General features: G+C 45.1%; 1 protein-coding gene across 1 annotated transcript; it reads left to right on the forward strand.

The window, feature by feature from the left end:
- Window positions 1-30: 30 nt before the first annotated feature.
- On the forward strand, window positions 31-14,139 carry UBL7 (ubiquitin like 7). The gene is made up of 11 exons (XM_078381085.1): window positions 31-232; window positions 1,663-1,908; window positions 2,923-3,042; window positions 3,497-3,579; window positions 4,029-4,113; window positions 7,125-7,182; window positions 8,283-8,416; window positions 9,036-9,085; window positions 10,828-10,995; window positions 12,627-12,749; window positions 13,507-14,139. The coding sequence occupies exons 1-11, from the start codon at window positions 169-171 to the stop codon at window positions 13,642-13,644; spliced, it is 1,269 nt and encodes a 422-aa protein (XP_078237211.1). The 5' UTR covers window positions 31-168; the 3' UTR covers window positions 13,645-14,139.
- The last annotated feature ends 339 nt before the right edge of the window (window positions 14,140-14,478 follow it).

A 14,478-nucleotide genomic window follows, 5' to 3' on the forward strand; every position in this document is an offset into this window, starting at 1 on the left:
CACTGGGGGTTGAGGTGGAACCTCAGTTCCCAGAGTCCTTTGCGGCAGAGCGGTGGCTTCCGTTGGGCATTGATAGGTTCGCGCTCTTCTCCTCCGCGTGGGTCTTTTTTTTTTGCTCCGTGGAGAGAGGCAAGTGAACGTTCTTTCCTGCTCACTACAACTCCCGGCATGTCTCGCGCGGGTTCGGGGAAGCGTTTCCGGATAGACGAGGCCGTTGGTCGTAAACATCCAGGTACGTGGGAATGGAAAAAATAAAGGGGTTTTGTTTTTGTTTTATGGGGGAGTGGAGGCTTGTTGGGTGGATTATTTTGTCCCCCCTTTTATTATTCTTATATTTTCCCCGCTCTGTGACTGAGGAGGACCGGTTGAGGGGGCAGTGTGGTATAGTGGTTGCAGTAATGGATTCTGCGCCTTTATGTGTGTATGTGTGACTCACTGTGGCACTAGATCCCTTCCATTTATCACGTTTTATTCTTCCTCTTTCCCTGCCAAAGTTTTCGGCTGAGATGAGGGGTTGGGGGGGCAGACACGGCCCTTCAGGTGTCCTTGGACTACAACTCCCATGAGCCCCAGACACCATCGCCAACAATGGAGGAGTTGAGGGTCTTCGACGCCAGAGCAGGGTGGGAGATCCCGGGAGTTGGGAGTCCCAGAAAGTCACGTTTCCAAGTTCTGACTAAGAGGGCTGCGTTTTCAGTCTTAAGGCTGGAGCCACAATTAATTGCCTTAAGGGGTGAAGGATTCTGGGAGACTTATTGTTTCCTGGGCACAAAAGAGTTGATGGTGTGGCTTTTTACACCTAGGAATGACTATTACCGTGCCCTTCCCTTCCGGGGAAGTTTTGTTCAGTAAACAATGGCAGTGATGGGTGGCTTAATTAATCCCAGGCTATAGATTACAAAGGGGGACAACATGGTAATGACTGCAACATTTGATAATGTTATAAGAATCCTGATAATGTTATAAGAATATTGAGTCCATTGAGTCTTGGCTACATTATTAGTAGCCTATGTGCATGTAAACACACGTTAAGCATATGGAGTTCTTTGCACAGCCTAGATGGTGACAGATGACCCATTAGGAGGCCATCAGCCTGACTGGGAGTAATTCTCTAGGCATTTTACTTGCTTCTCTCTTTTGGGATCTTTTCCACAGTGCAGATGTTGGTAGATAAGGTTATTTATGAAGTGGAGGGCCCTCCTCCTGGAGGAGGCACTGAAATAGCGCCTGCCCGCTTCCCAGTTTCTCTCTATGTCAGAGATAGCAAATCCAGCATTCTCCAGCTATATCTGGGCTCCGGCTTCCACTGTCTCTAACCACCAATGTTTTTGATTGGGCCTTATGGAGGTAATAGTCTAAAATATCTGAAGGATGCCAACTCAGTTCAGTGCAGGTTCAGAGGCAGTGTTTGCTGAACATCAGTTTTGGGGGAATTGTTAATGGAGAACTGTAAACCTTCATGTCCTGTTTGTGCGATTGGCCCCTGGAGAAAATGGGTCTGGAAAAGATCCCATCTCTTTAAAATTCCCATTGGGTGTTTTCTAGATTCCGCTTGGAGTACAGACTGTAAACCTTCAAGTCCTGTTTGTGTGATTGGCCCCTGGAGAAAATGGGTCTGGAAAAGATCCCATCTCTTTAAAATTCCCATTGTGTGTGTTCTAGATTCCTCTTGGAGTACAGACTGGGACCTCACAACATCACGCTCTCCCCAGGAAATGAACACCATGTCCATCTCCGAGTGTTACATTGCTGTGAAGCTGGCTGACCAGCCCCTGGCTCCCAAATCCATTCTGAGGCTGCCAGAAACGGAACTGGGAGAATGCCCCTTGGGGAGCTGTAGCATCTCGTACCTGAAACAGCTCATCACGGGAAAGCTTCAGGAATCTGTCCCCGACCCAGAACTCATTGGTAAGCTGTTGGTCCACCATGACCTGGTGGTGCCACAAATAGTTGTAATGATGCTGAAATTTGTTGACAGGTATTGTCAGTATCTTAAATGTTTTTCTTGGAAACACTCAACTGTGTTCTCTTTCTCCCTTGGGCAAGGAGAGACAAACCAGACACCTGGGTTCAGGTATGATGATAATCGCACTGTGAATGGAAGATCCATGGTTAGTGCAGTCACTCATGATTGTATTAATTCTAAACCAGGATTCTGATCATGTGCTACCTGATCTTTTTAAATTCCAAGATGCCCCAATTCCCCCTTTTTATAGATCCCCCCAAACCCCTCCCCAGTTTTGGTCCAAATAAGTGAATTGCTGAAGTTTATTTATTTATTTATTGGACTTATATGCCACCCATCTAGACACAGTCTACTCTGGGTGGCTCACAACAGAGAATATAAAACGATTAACATATAAAACAGTTATACCACTATTTACAGAGAATTAACAATTATTCAAGATGGAAATGAAAAGATTTATGTGGTGCCTAGAGGGGAGGCCTGTCTGAATAGCCAGGTCTTCAGTTGGCTTTTGAAACTGCCCAGCGAGGGGACCAAATGGATCTCGAAGGAGAGGTTGTTCCACAGACAGGGAGTCACTGCCGAGAAGGCCCAGTTTCTTGTTTTTTCTTTCTGGACCTCCCCCTGCGTTAGGCTCCTCAGTCACCCCTCCTGGCTAGAACGAGTGATACGGGTAGATCTAGGTGCTCACTTTGCACTCAGCTGGAGATGACCAGGGTTAAAGTTGGGACATTCCACTTGCAAAAGTCATACCCTACCACTAAGCTATGATCCCTTCACTTAGTTTGGGAATTTTCAAGAAATCATCATCGTGGAGGATTAAACGAACTCCAGAGCATGTCCTTGATGGCTGTGTTGCTGAAGAAAGGGAGACTATCTCTGGTGTCTCCCCAGCCTGTAAAACAGGTATTCACTTGTGTGTTATCCACCCTTACAATTCTGAATTGTTTTTCCAGATTTGATTTACTGTGGCCGCAAGCTGCGGGATGACCAGACCCTGGAATTCTACGGTATCCAGTCTGGTTCCACAGTACACGTCCTCCGGAAATCGTGGCCTGAGCCAGAACAGAAACCGGGTAAGGTGGTTACTCTGGGCAGAATTGGTACTTTGCCATTCCTCTGGCTGGGAAAGGAGAGGAAAAGAGCATAGAATACAAACAGCCACGGCCTCTGCATGTTTCTTTCTCCTGAACAATGAGTGTTAGGGAGTGTTTGACTGGCCCAAGGTCTTCCAGTGAATTTTCATGACTCAATGGGGAGTAGATCCTGGATTTCCTGAATTCCAGTCCAGCACTCTCAGTGCTGTACCACATTGGTTTATAGGTGGTTCTCCAAAACTGTGATCTAATATCTGACACATTCCAGTTTAAAGTTGCCATTGTACTGTCAGATTTCTATTCTGTGTACCTTCCATGGCAGAAGTGCCTCTGGATTGGAATCAATAGTTACCTCTAGCCAGTGCTAAGCAGATCACCTGCGTGCTGCTTTTTGCTGAGCTGTCCTCTGATGGCTTATCTTTCCTGTCTCCAGAACCAGTAGATAAAGTGGCTGCGGTACGAGAATTCCGTGTCCTACACACTGCCTTGCAGAGCAGTCCCGTCTTCCGAGATTCGGTAAGTGTGACTAGTAGCACTTCTCCTCTGTCTGACTCCTTGCAATGTGGGAAGAATCAGGCAAAGCCGTGTTACTGTGGTAGAATAAATGGCAGATTTTGTGGCAGCACAATATCCACAAATAAGTTGCAGCTAGAGTTAAACCCATTGAATTCAGAGGGGGAAGGGACTCACGAGTCTACTCTAAGTTTCATTGATTCAGTGGGCCTACTCTTGTGACTGGATGTCAGTCATTGTCTTTTGCTTATTGAGTTGTGCAACTTAGTGTACAAGTAATATCTGCTAAGTTGGTAACTTGCAGCTGTTCTCCATGAAATATCATGGCATTTCAGTTCCTTCAGCAATAGGATATTGGCCAGTGAAGCCAACATCTGGAAAGGTTTCGGAGATATCCAGGCTTGCAGCTCCATGGCAGGGCAGGGCTGATCTCTCTGTGTTTCCCCTTGTAGGTTTTCAAGATGTTGGGAAACAAGGAGTCCCTGGATCAGATCATTGTTGCTACACCAGGATTGAGCAGTGACCCAATTGCTCTGGGTGAGTCCAGCAAAGAGAGTTTGGTGGGGAAACACGTAAGTCAGGGATTTGGCAGGATGATGCCATTCCTGTTTATCTGCTACTAAGCCCTTCTAAAAACCGATTCCCCCCCCACTTGAACCTTCATTTTCTGTTGCAGCTTTTCAGAGCTTGTTTATTTATGTTTATTTAAAATATTTACCCCAAGGAGGATTATATCATTAAAAGACAGTATTTAAAGTTATAAACGGTAAGCATACAAATAATAAAAAAGATCAAACAATACCACTCTAAGAAATGGTAAACTAAAGCAACAGCAACATCATATTGAAAGCAGTAAGGCAAAACAATCCATTTAAAAACTCCAGGAGGCAGTGGAAGACAGGAGGGCCTGGCGTGCTGTGGTCCATGGGGTTACAAAGAGTCAGACACGACTTAACAACTAAACAACAACAATAAACTGATCAGCAGCCAGTGGAGTTGCTGTAACAGAGGGGTTATGTGATCCCCATAACCAGCCCCAGTCAGCTCTCTAGCTATTGTATTTTGGACCCAATGAAGTTTTGTGACATTTTCCATAGGCAGCCCCACCTAAAGCACGTTACAGTAATTCAGCTGGGGTGATGTAACTAAGATCTCATTAGGGAAGAGGCTCCCAACTTTGGTTAGCCAGACATTTTTGGACTGCAACTCCCAGAAGTCTCCACCACTAGCCATGTTGGTAAGAGCTCCTGGGAGTTGCAGGCCAAGAACACCTGGGTTAGCCAGGGTTGGGAGCCACTGCCCTAGTGCTAGACCAGCACTCTTAAATACTACAGGATGCTGGTTCTCGTACTGACTACATCTCCTGTTATTCCTGATTGTCACTGACATGCTGATTTGGGTAATAGGAACTGTAGATCAGCAACAGCTGGGATTCAAACCTGTGGAAAGTTACTCTGATGTAATGAACCCGAGGGACCTTTATCGAATTTTTTTTTTTTTTTTGGCATATTCTAACTTGGTTGCCTCTGCTTCCATTTCCTATCTTTCCTGCTTTGTTTTCCCCTGGGTTGAATTTTAGATTCAGGCTGTTCCAAGCAGGAACCTGTGTTCTTCTAGTTTGGAAAACATCTTGCACGTGGCTACTAGAAATAGATGATAAAATCTAGCTTTCTGATTTTTTCCCACGTCTCCACCAAGGAAAAGCAGCCTTTTCAACTGAAGTCTGAAGTTTATCTGTGGGATAAATTATGTACGTCTTGGAACAACATTCCCTCTAATTTTTTGTCCTGCTGCGCAGGAGCCTCACTTTGTGTGCACAGGGATGCGATGGGCTTTATTCGCAGTGAATAAAACAACTGCCCGTGCGCAGTCCTAATGGAGCTCTGCGCAAGCGAGCACACAGTTTAGTTGGTCTTGAAGTAAGTTTTATAGCATGCTGTCAAGCCAATTCTGATTTCTGATGCCCCATCCTGGGGTTTTCTAGGTAGAGAATACTAAGAAGAGATTCACCATTCCCTTCTTCTGAGGAAAATTCAGGGAACAGGTAGCGTGCCCTGGGCTACACAGGTTAGCTCTTCTCATTGGAGGCACCGTGGGGAATCAAGCTCCCAGTCTCTGGTTCTGCAGCCAGATATTTGAACCATTGAGCTATCCTGCCAACCTAAAGCAACTTAATAACAATGTACACTTATATTAAGTTTTTACATTTTAAGACCACACAGTAATGAGAGTTTTGTGGTGCTATACAACTCAAAAACATTCAGTGCACGGTAATAATAAAGTAATAATAATGAGGTAAGTTCTAAAAAAGCAAAATAAAACGAGAGCTGGATGTCATAAAGGCAGAAGTAAAACTAGGAAAAGAAGACATACCGTATTTGCCGGCGTACAAGATGACTTTTTGGCCCTGAAAAACATGCCTCCAAGTGGGGGGGGTCATCTTGTACGCTGGGTGCATGTCTAGCAAACCCTCCCTCTCTCCCAGCGAAGTCACTTACCTGGTAGTAAGACCCAGTAGAGCCCGGCTCCTAGCCTGGGAACAGCCTGACTCTAGCGCTGAACAGCTGACTGTCGGAACAGCAGAGAGGCGGCAGCCATTTTGAGATGTGACCACATGGCTGCTGCCTCTCCAAAATGGCTGCCGCCTCCGAAAAGGAACCAAAAGGGTTAAAAGGAACTCTCCCCATGATGCAGCCAAAGCAGAATCACGCATGAGAAAGAGGGGGTAGTCTTATACAACAAGTATATAACAAACTCTACATTCTGAGTGGGAATGTGGGGGGGGCCATCTTATACTCCCAGTCGCCTTATACACTGGCAAATACGGTATAATTACAAACTTCCAGTTGCACATTGCCTTCTGACTAAGAGGAGCTGCTTGGTTTTCATGCATTCCTCCTTCATTGGTGGGTATCACATCACAGATTTCTGCCTGGTTTCTATATTGTGTCTGCCAAAACAAAAGTACAATGGAGCCATTAAAACAAGGAAATTTATTCCAGTGTAAACTTTCATAGATTACAATCCATTTCTTCAGACACATGATATAGTGGCCAAAATCCTGTTGCTTACCATAGTAAATTGCACTAGAATAGGTCCATTGAATCAGTGAGAATGTGGTGAATTAGCTTATTTTAGCATAGTGAGGAAGACCAAATACAAGATTGATTGACTTCCTAAAGAAGGCACAGGCTTGAATTTGCAAGAGGGCATTTTGGAGATGACTTGTTCATAGGGTTGCCATAAGCTGGAGGCAACTTGATGGCACGTATCAACAGGTTCCTGTTACAGTAGATCCATTTGAAGCAGTGGAGCTTACAGAGCAGTTCATTCCGCAAAACTTCATTGATTCAATGGGCCTGCCCTAGTGTACTTTACTACTACAAGCAACAGGATTTTGGCCATTTTGAACTTTTGTAATCAACAAACCCATATACTGAAATATATTTGTTTGTCTTAAAAGTATCACAATATTATTATTCTTGTTATATTTTGGCTCAAACAGACTCACAGTTATCTCAAAACGGTTTTGTTTCTCGTTGTGTCAGGTGTCTTGCAGGATAAGGATCTTTTCTCTGTCTTTGCTGACCCAACCATGCTGGACACGTGAGTTTGCTAAATAGCACAGACCCAGGTCTGGTATCGTCCATAATCAGATATTTCTGAACAAGGGGAAGGAGCTGTGTTTGTTCTCCTTGACCAATGCAGAGATACCCTTCTGGCTTGCATTCCAAACTTTTGTCCTGTATCTGGTAGATGTTGCAGCTGACAATTGCAGTTTTTATATGTACCCTGTTAGATCATGATGGTGTTGCTTCCCCGCCCTCTCCCCCACCCCAACAACACTGCTTTGAATTACAGTATTACTATAACAGATATTCTGGTTCTGTACCCCTGGAAGACTAGGAATAATATGCAAATTATCAAACCTTAGTGGTAATCAACATTATTTTCTATAAATCCCCAGCAAGAAACTGTTGTTACTCATTCTGTTTAATGTAATTTTTGGACTTAACCCCATTTGTAGCAGTTTAGCTAAACATAAGAACATTCTAACATTATGACGCATTTAGCAGCATAATAGCCAACCATGGGATGTGCTGGATTCTCCTTCAGATGAGGTTTTCATGCATTGGCTACCTTGCCGGCCACCTGTCAGGCATGCTGTATTAGTGGAGTTCTTGCATTAGCAGGATTACAGACTGGATTACCTTTGAGTTCCTTCCAGTTCTATCATGGGCTTAATTCTGTGACTCTGGCCTCCCTGACACTTATTTATTTACTAAAATATGTGTATCCCTTCCTCTGTCAAAAAAAGACTCGCAGCACAGTGCACACAACAGAGCAGTTCAAAGTATCAGAATATGTGGGATCAACACAATTTAATCTATCGGAACTCTACAACCTAGTCAGGTCAAGAAGGAACTGGCACCCACTGGCCTTCTAGGAGAGAAAATTCCACAATAAAAATATACCATATCGATTGTAAAGGGTCCACTTCTGTTTGACCTCTAGTCTTTCTCACTTGGTGAATTTTGCAAAAGGGCTATATCCCCTATTTTGGAAGGAGCAGCACTCTCTTTCTCCCATTTGGCAATTTCAAATTAGGCAGCTCACACCAAAAGACTGTTACATCTTTGTACAGAATATTCTTCGTAGGTTGGGGGCAATAGTATAATGGAACCTCTTGTCACAACCCTGTCTAGGCTCATTCCAACCCATCCTGCTTTGGTGAATGCCATCATCTTGGTTCTCCACTCTGTGGCTGGAAGCACCCCCTTGCCCACTGGAGAGACCTCCTCGCGTAGCATGCCTTCCAGCTCCTATCGGGACATGCCAGGTGAGTGACATGCTCCAGGATAGACGGTATATGAGCAGAGGAGGAGGAGGAGAGTGTTAAAGAGAAATGCCCAGCAAGCGAGTGGAGTGGAGAGCCCATGGAACCACATATCTAGAGAAGGTGGAGATTTGCAGGCAGCTACCTGTTGGAGATATTCTAGTTTTGGACTTCCTGCCTGGAGCAGAGGCTGAACTAGATTGGGGCTGGCAACGTGTGTCCCTCTAGACCAGTGTTTCCCAACCTTGGTTCCCCAGACGTTCTTGGACTGTACAGTAACTCCTAGAAATCCTGGCCAACGCAGCTAATGGTCAGGGGACCCAAGGTTGGTAAACACTGCTGTAGATGTCATTGAATTCTGCTGATCCCATCGGCCCTAGCTAGTGTAAAGTGTCATGAGGAACGCTGAGAGTTGCAGTCCAAAAGCATCAGGAGAGTTGTTCTCTCCTAGATGATCCACAAGACTCTTCTCAGCTCTTAGGGATGCTGGACAGGGAAAAGCAGCACACACTGCTATACGCTGAGATACTTTCATCTCTAAATCTTTGACCTTGCTTTGCTGCACGTACATAATGGAAGCTGGGTCAAAGTTAACCTGTGCTTCATTGTGTCTTCTTGGCAGGTGGCTTCCTTTTTGAAGGTCTCTCTGACGATGAAGATGATTTCCATCAGGTAAAGCGAAAAGGATCTAAAAGTTGGGTTCGTCTCTTGGTGAAGGAAATATAAAGCAAAAGTCTGGAAACAGGCAGTGCAGTGGCAAGTGGGTTGAATTGTTAGCACATACCCAATAATGCCTTTTGGAGCAAGATCATCCCAACTTCATGAATATGCTTTGAATTGAAGAACAAATTCTTCATGGGATCTAAGCTGGTGGCAACTTGAGGTTGGGGATGATAGCCTATGGTCAGCCCATAGTTTGTGGCTGCTGTGAAAAATGTGGCTTGTATGTTGATCTTAACCATATCTGGAATACTGGCTTATCTTTGTTAGTCCCAGCGGTAGTAGATCTGTTGAATCAATGTAACATACAGGTTTTCCTTGTTATGTGTGTAATTCACTTTCAGTTTGCCATGACCCTAGAAATTAATGGTTTCCAAAAGGTACTATCATTAACATCCCTGCTTAGATCTGGCAAAAACTTCCTTCACTGAGTCAATCTGTTTCATGTTAGATTTTTCTTTTTGCCTTTCGTTATCGTTGTTGTCTTTGCCAGTAATTCTTTCATGCTATCCTGCTTCATGCCTAACTTGCGGGCCAGATTTTCCACTGATGTTTGGTTCTGCTTTATTTCCTGCTTCTGTGTTCCGGTCACCTGTGGTTATTGGCACAATAATCACAATAACTGATTATTGGCACATCCTGTTTTGGTGTTTGGCTAATTCCCCTCTGGCTCACATAAATGCTTCCGATTCTTCTCCACAATTTGTGGGTTGATCACAGACTTCAGTGATTATGGTGGTCTTACTCTGAAATCTGACTGGTGTTTAATCACACTTTCTGTTAAATCACACTTCTTTTTAAAAAGTGTGTTTTTGTTAATAAAAGTAATATTACAAATAGCAGAAATAAAACTAAAATACAAACTCATTAGTGACTAGACACAATACACAATAAACATTTCCCACCCATGCCACCTTCACCCTTGGGACTAGGTAATCAATAATATCAGTTTATACTCCCCTTCACCCCATTCCTCTCCAAAAATGCATTGATTCTTCTGCTGGCACATAGCTTTTCCCCTTCAAAAATGCATGCTCCAAGTATAAATTCCATACATCTTTGAAATCATTAGATTTCATCATTCCTCTTCTTATTTTCATTTCACATGTTAACTTGTTATTAATTGCTATATTCCACATTTCTTTATACCAGACATTAAGATTAATTTGTTTGTTGCTTTTCCATTTCTTTGCAAACATTAATCTTGCTACTGTAACCATTGTAACAACTAACTCTTTCTGATTTTTTTTTCAAATGGTCATTAATTATGTCCAGGAGGGCAGTGATTGGTGATATCTGAATATCACACCCAATAATTTTTCTAACGTCTTAAACCAGTGCCCATTCTTTCTTGCTTATTTCACACGTCCACCACATATGCATAATATAGGCCCCTTTTTCCTTTTTGCCTCCCCAGCACTGAGATGCTATATTTTTATTTATTATATTCAGTCTTACTGGAGTTAAATACCATGTCCATGCATTAAATCACACTTCTCTGGTTGGTTTTCCATAGCCACCTAGTTGGCCTCTGTGTACAGAATGGTGCCCAAGACATACCCCTGGTCTAATCAGTCAGGACTCCCCCTATGTTCCTGCCTTCTTCAGCAAAAGTAGGATTTGGATTGTAGAGGAGTCTGTAAACCAGCCATTTTATGCACATGGTCATAAACAGGTTTTCTCTTTCCAAACAGAGCACAAGGACGACTCCGTCAAGCAGCACCTCTGGGTCCCGCCCAGCATCCCTTGGCTACACTGGGGCAGCAGGACCTCGACCCATCACACAGAGTGAGCTAGCAACGGCCTTGGCCCTGGCCAGCACCCCAGAGAGCAGCTCACACACCCCGACTCCAGGAACACAGGTAAAGGAGGAGCATCAGAAGCCAGGCTTCTTATTCCAACAGCCTCAGTAGAAAAGGGAAAGGTCTCTGGCAGGAGTTCCATACAAAATTCAGAGTTTGAAAAAGTCCCTGTAATCCCTCAGCATGGAGACTGAGATGATGGGTTGCTGTAGCCTCAAAAACGCACATGCAAACGTTATTGCAAAATATCTCGCTTCTATGATGAGCTAAATATTGCTGGTATTGTGCTTATGAAGTAGTTTGCAAATTACTCAGAAGAGAAACTCGAAGAAACCCAGAGGAGTTTGAAGGAGATCAGTCAAACCCACTTCCCAGTTAACTTCCATGGAATTGTACTGCATCTTTATGGTGAAAGCCCCATCAGAACTGGAATGTTCCAAGAAACTAAGCAAACGTTCTTTGCTTTGAGGACTGGCCAGGGGTGGCTAACTCTGGCCCTCCAGATGCTTATGGGTTGTAACTCCTGTCATATCCCTCACTGTTGTCTCATTAGCTAGAGCTGATGGAAGTTGTGGGCCAGGCAACATCTATAAGGAACATACGTCTTATCTATGGGCTGAACAGATCTTGTGGTCAAGGAGACCTTTCCCCCAGCAACTGAATGTGGCATGGTAGATCTGTCCGATTGGTTGTAAACACTGTATCTTGGCCATCTTTTACCCTCAGAAAGATCTTTTTAGCCGTTCAGTACACCTCCAATGGGTTTCCATGGCTGAGCTCAAGTTTTTGCTCTGTTTTTAAGATGGAAATGGTTTCTGGTGTGTTAACTTCCAGTAGATGGTGCTGATCTCCTTGTTCTGTTTGTTGGGGGGTGGCGGAAGAATGGCTTGTGTCTAGAAGAAATGCAGCCCTAAGCCTCTCTATAAACCAATGGACATAACAGCCATATGTAGGCTCCCCATTAAAATCTCAATTCAGGGAAATTGATTCCACTTTGGATATACTGCAGTGCAATTACTTCAGTAGGCGGCAGTCAAGAATCACATCTGAACAACACCAAACTTCCATCTCCTGCCTGAACACTACAAACAAGAATGTTAAACACATACAAATCCCTGCCTCTTGTAGACATAAACCTTGCAAACTTATTTAAGAAATTAACATACTGTGACTCTCTGGTCTAAAGGGGTGGAGTTGATGCAATGAGTTGATGGCTCATTGCTTGGGAAGATTTATTGGATAATCATTCTGGGGTTTCATTCCTGAATCAAGGTGCAAACTCTACTTAAGAATACAGTAGGACTGTGGTATCCGTGTGAGATCAATTCCACTCCCCCCTCTCTGGTCTCTGGCTCCTTGTAGTGGCCAGTTCTGGTAAACACATCCTGGCAATACATATAAATAGTTATTTCTTAGTATTTTCAGGCAGCGGATAAGTGAATCGGTGGATATTGATCCTGTGGATAGGGGGGAGTCCTACTATGCTCTCATTGATCTCACGGGAGTCCTACCTGTTCCATCTGAGCTGTGAGAGGGAAGGTCCTCTGACCCAGTTTCAAGCTTCCATTTGCTGTACTCAACTGGTTGTTGGTGTTCAGTTCATTTGGGCCCCTCTGGGTGTGAGGCTTTTGTGCAGATGACCTGTTTTCTCTTGGCAGCAACTGTGTTCTCTTCTCTCCCCCCTCCCCCAGGGACACTCTTCAGGCACGTCTCCGATGTCCTCTGGGGTCCAGTCAGGAACTCCCATCACAAATGACCTCTTCAGCCAGGCTCTACAACACGCCCTGCAGGCGTCTGGACAGCCAAACTTGCAGGTCAGTTGCCTTTTCCCATCTGTTTATCCCGCTGGGGGCCAAAAGGCCTGGGCCTTGCCTGACGGGCAGCGGTTCTCGGGGCAATACATGGTGCCAAAGTGCATGGACGAAGGACTGAGTGGGTAGATAAAAGGCTGGAGACATGCAGTTCCTTTATTTAATGGTTTTGTGAACATCCATCCATCTTTCCTTCAGTAAGCTCAAGGCAGCATATGGAGCTTTCCTTCTGTCTATTCTCTCCTCACAACAGCCCTGTGAGGCAGACCAAGGAGGAAAAGCTGAGCAAGTATGGCCTGAGTTCTTCCTGTGAGGTTTGTGGCTCGGGGGAAAGAGATCCTGGATCTTCCAAATCCAGCATGCTCAGGGCGGCACTTCGCTGTCTCTGTACCTGGAGCCTTAGTCAGGGTTGGAAATGCTGCTATTTTTGGACCACGGCGCCCAGAATCCCCCACCAGCATGGACAGTGGCTATACCAGCTGTGGGAATCTCTGGTTTGTGATCCCAAAAAGGCAGGTTTTTCAAGCTCTGGCCTAAGCAGGCTGGATCAGGGCAGCAAGCTGTGCAAGAAAGACCACACAGGGCATGCTGAGTGGCGAGGAGATCGTGTTATGTCCACAGCGTGGCTATGCTGCCTGGAGGATTCTGGGAGTTGGAGTCCAAAAGCCCCAGAGCTGCTTTCCAGTCTACCGAGTGAGCCGGGGCTCTGCCAGAGCTTGGCTTAGCTGCACACCTGGTCTTTTTTCTTCTTTGCCTGCAGAGCCAGTGGCAGCCTCAGCTGCAGCAGCTGCGCGACATGGGCATTCACGACGACGAGCTCAGCCTCCGAGCCTTGCAAGCAACCGGCGGGGACATCCAGGCTGCTCTGGAGCTCATCTTTGCAGGAGGAGCCCCCTAACGTCTCTCTGTGAGGACTTTGACCCCAGGAGGCTTTCTGGCGCCCCTGATCCCTCTGTTACTGAACCGGTCCTTGAATGTTCACCACTCGTCACTGTATTGGGCTCCATCATCTTCATGCTCAGCCGTCCAGAATCTTTCCCAAGCTTTCCTCACCAGATTGGAACCTGGGGCTGAGTCCCTGGAGATGAACAGTAGTGGCAAGACGTAAGAACTTGATCTTCAAGGGACAGTTTGTGGAACACCCACACAGCAGCATCCAGGCTAAGCAAAAAGACTCCAGGCCAGAGAGCCTGGAGGCCTACGTTTCCTCTAGGGAGTATCGGGCCACATTTCGCCCAGCACAGTTGCAGGGAAACAAGCGTCCCTTCATTGCCAGAAAGAACTTGCATGTTCTCCCTTCCTTATGTCAGGGGTTTTGCAACTCTTGGTTTCTGTGTATCTGTTAAGGTTGCCTAGATTCATACATCACTAGATTAAAGCTCCCCTTCCGTGATGGCCTTGCCTTTTCTTTCTTTGTTTCTGTGAAAACTTAGGACAGAGAAGGATGAATATATTTGGTATTAAAGAATGTAAGAGCTTTGTGACACAGTGGTCAAAGTGCGGTACTGCAGCCAAAACTCTGCTCACAACCTGGATTCGATCCCAGGTAGCCAGTTCAAGGTTCACTCAGCCTTCCATCCTTCCAACATCAGTAAATTGAGTACCCAGCTCGTGGGGCAGGGGTGTGCAAGGTGTAGCTTGCAGAATTAAATTGTAAACCACCCAGAAAGTGCTTCAAGTGCTTTGGGGCAGTAGATACCGTATTTTTTCAAGTATAAAATGACACTTTTTC

Source organism: Pogona vitticeps, chromosome 12 (genome assembly GCF_051106095.1).
Source record: "Pogona vitticeps strain Pit_001003342236 chromosome 12, PviZW2.1, whole genome shotgun sequence".
NCBI classification, from domain to species: Eukaryota; Metazoa; Chordata; class Lepidosauria; order Squamata; family Agamidae; genus Pogona; species Pogona vitticeps.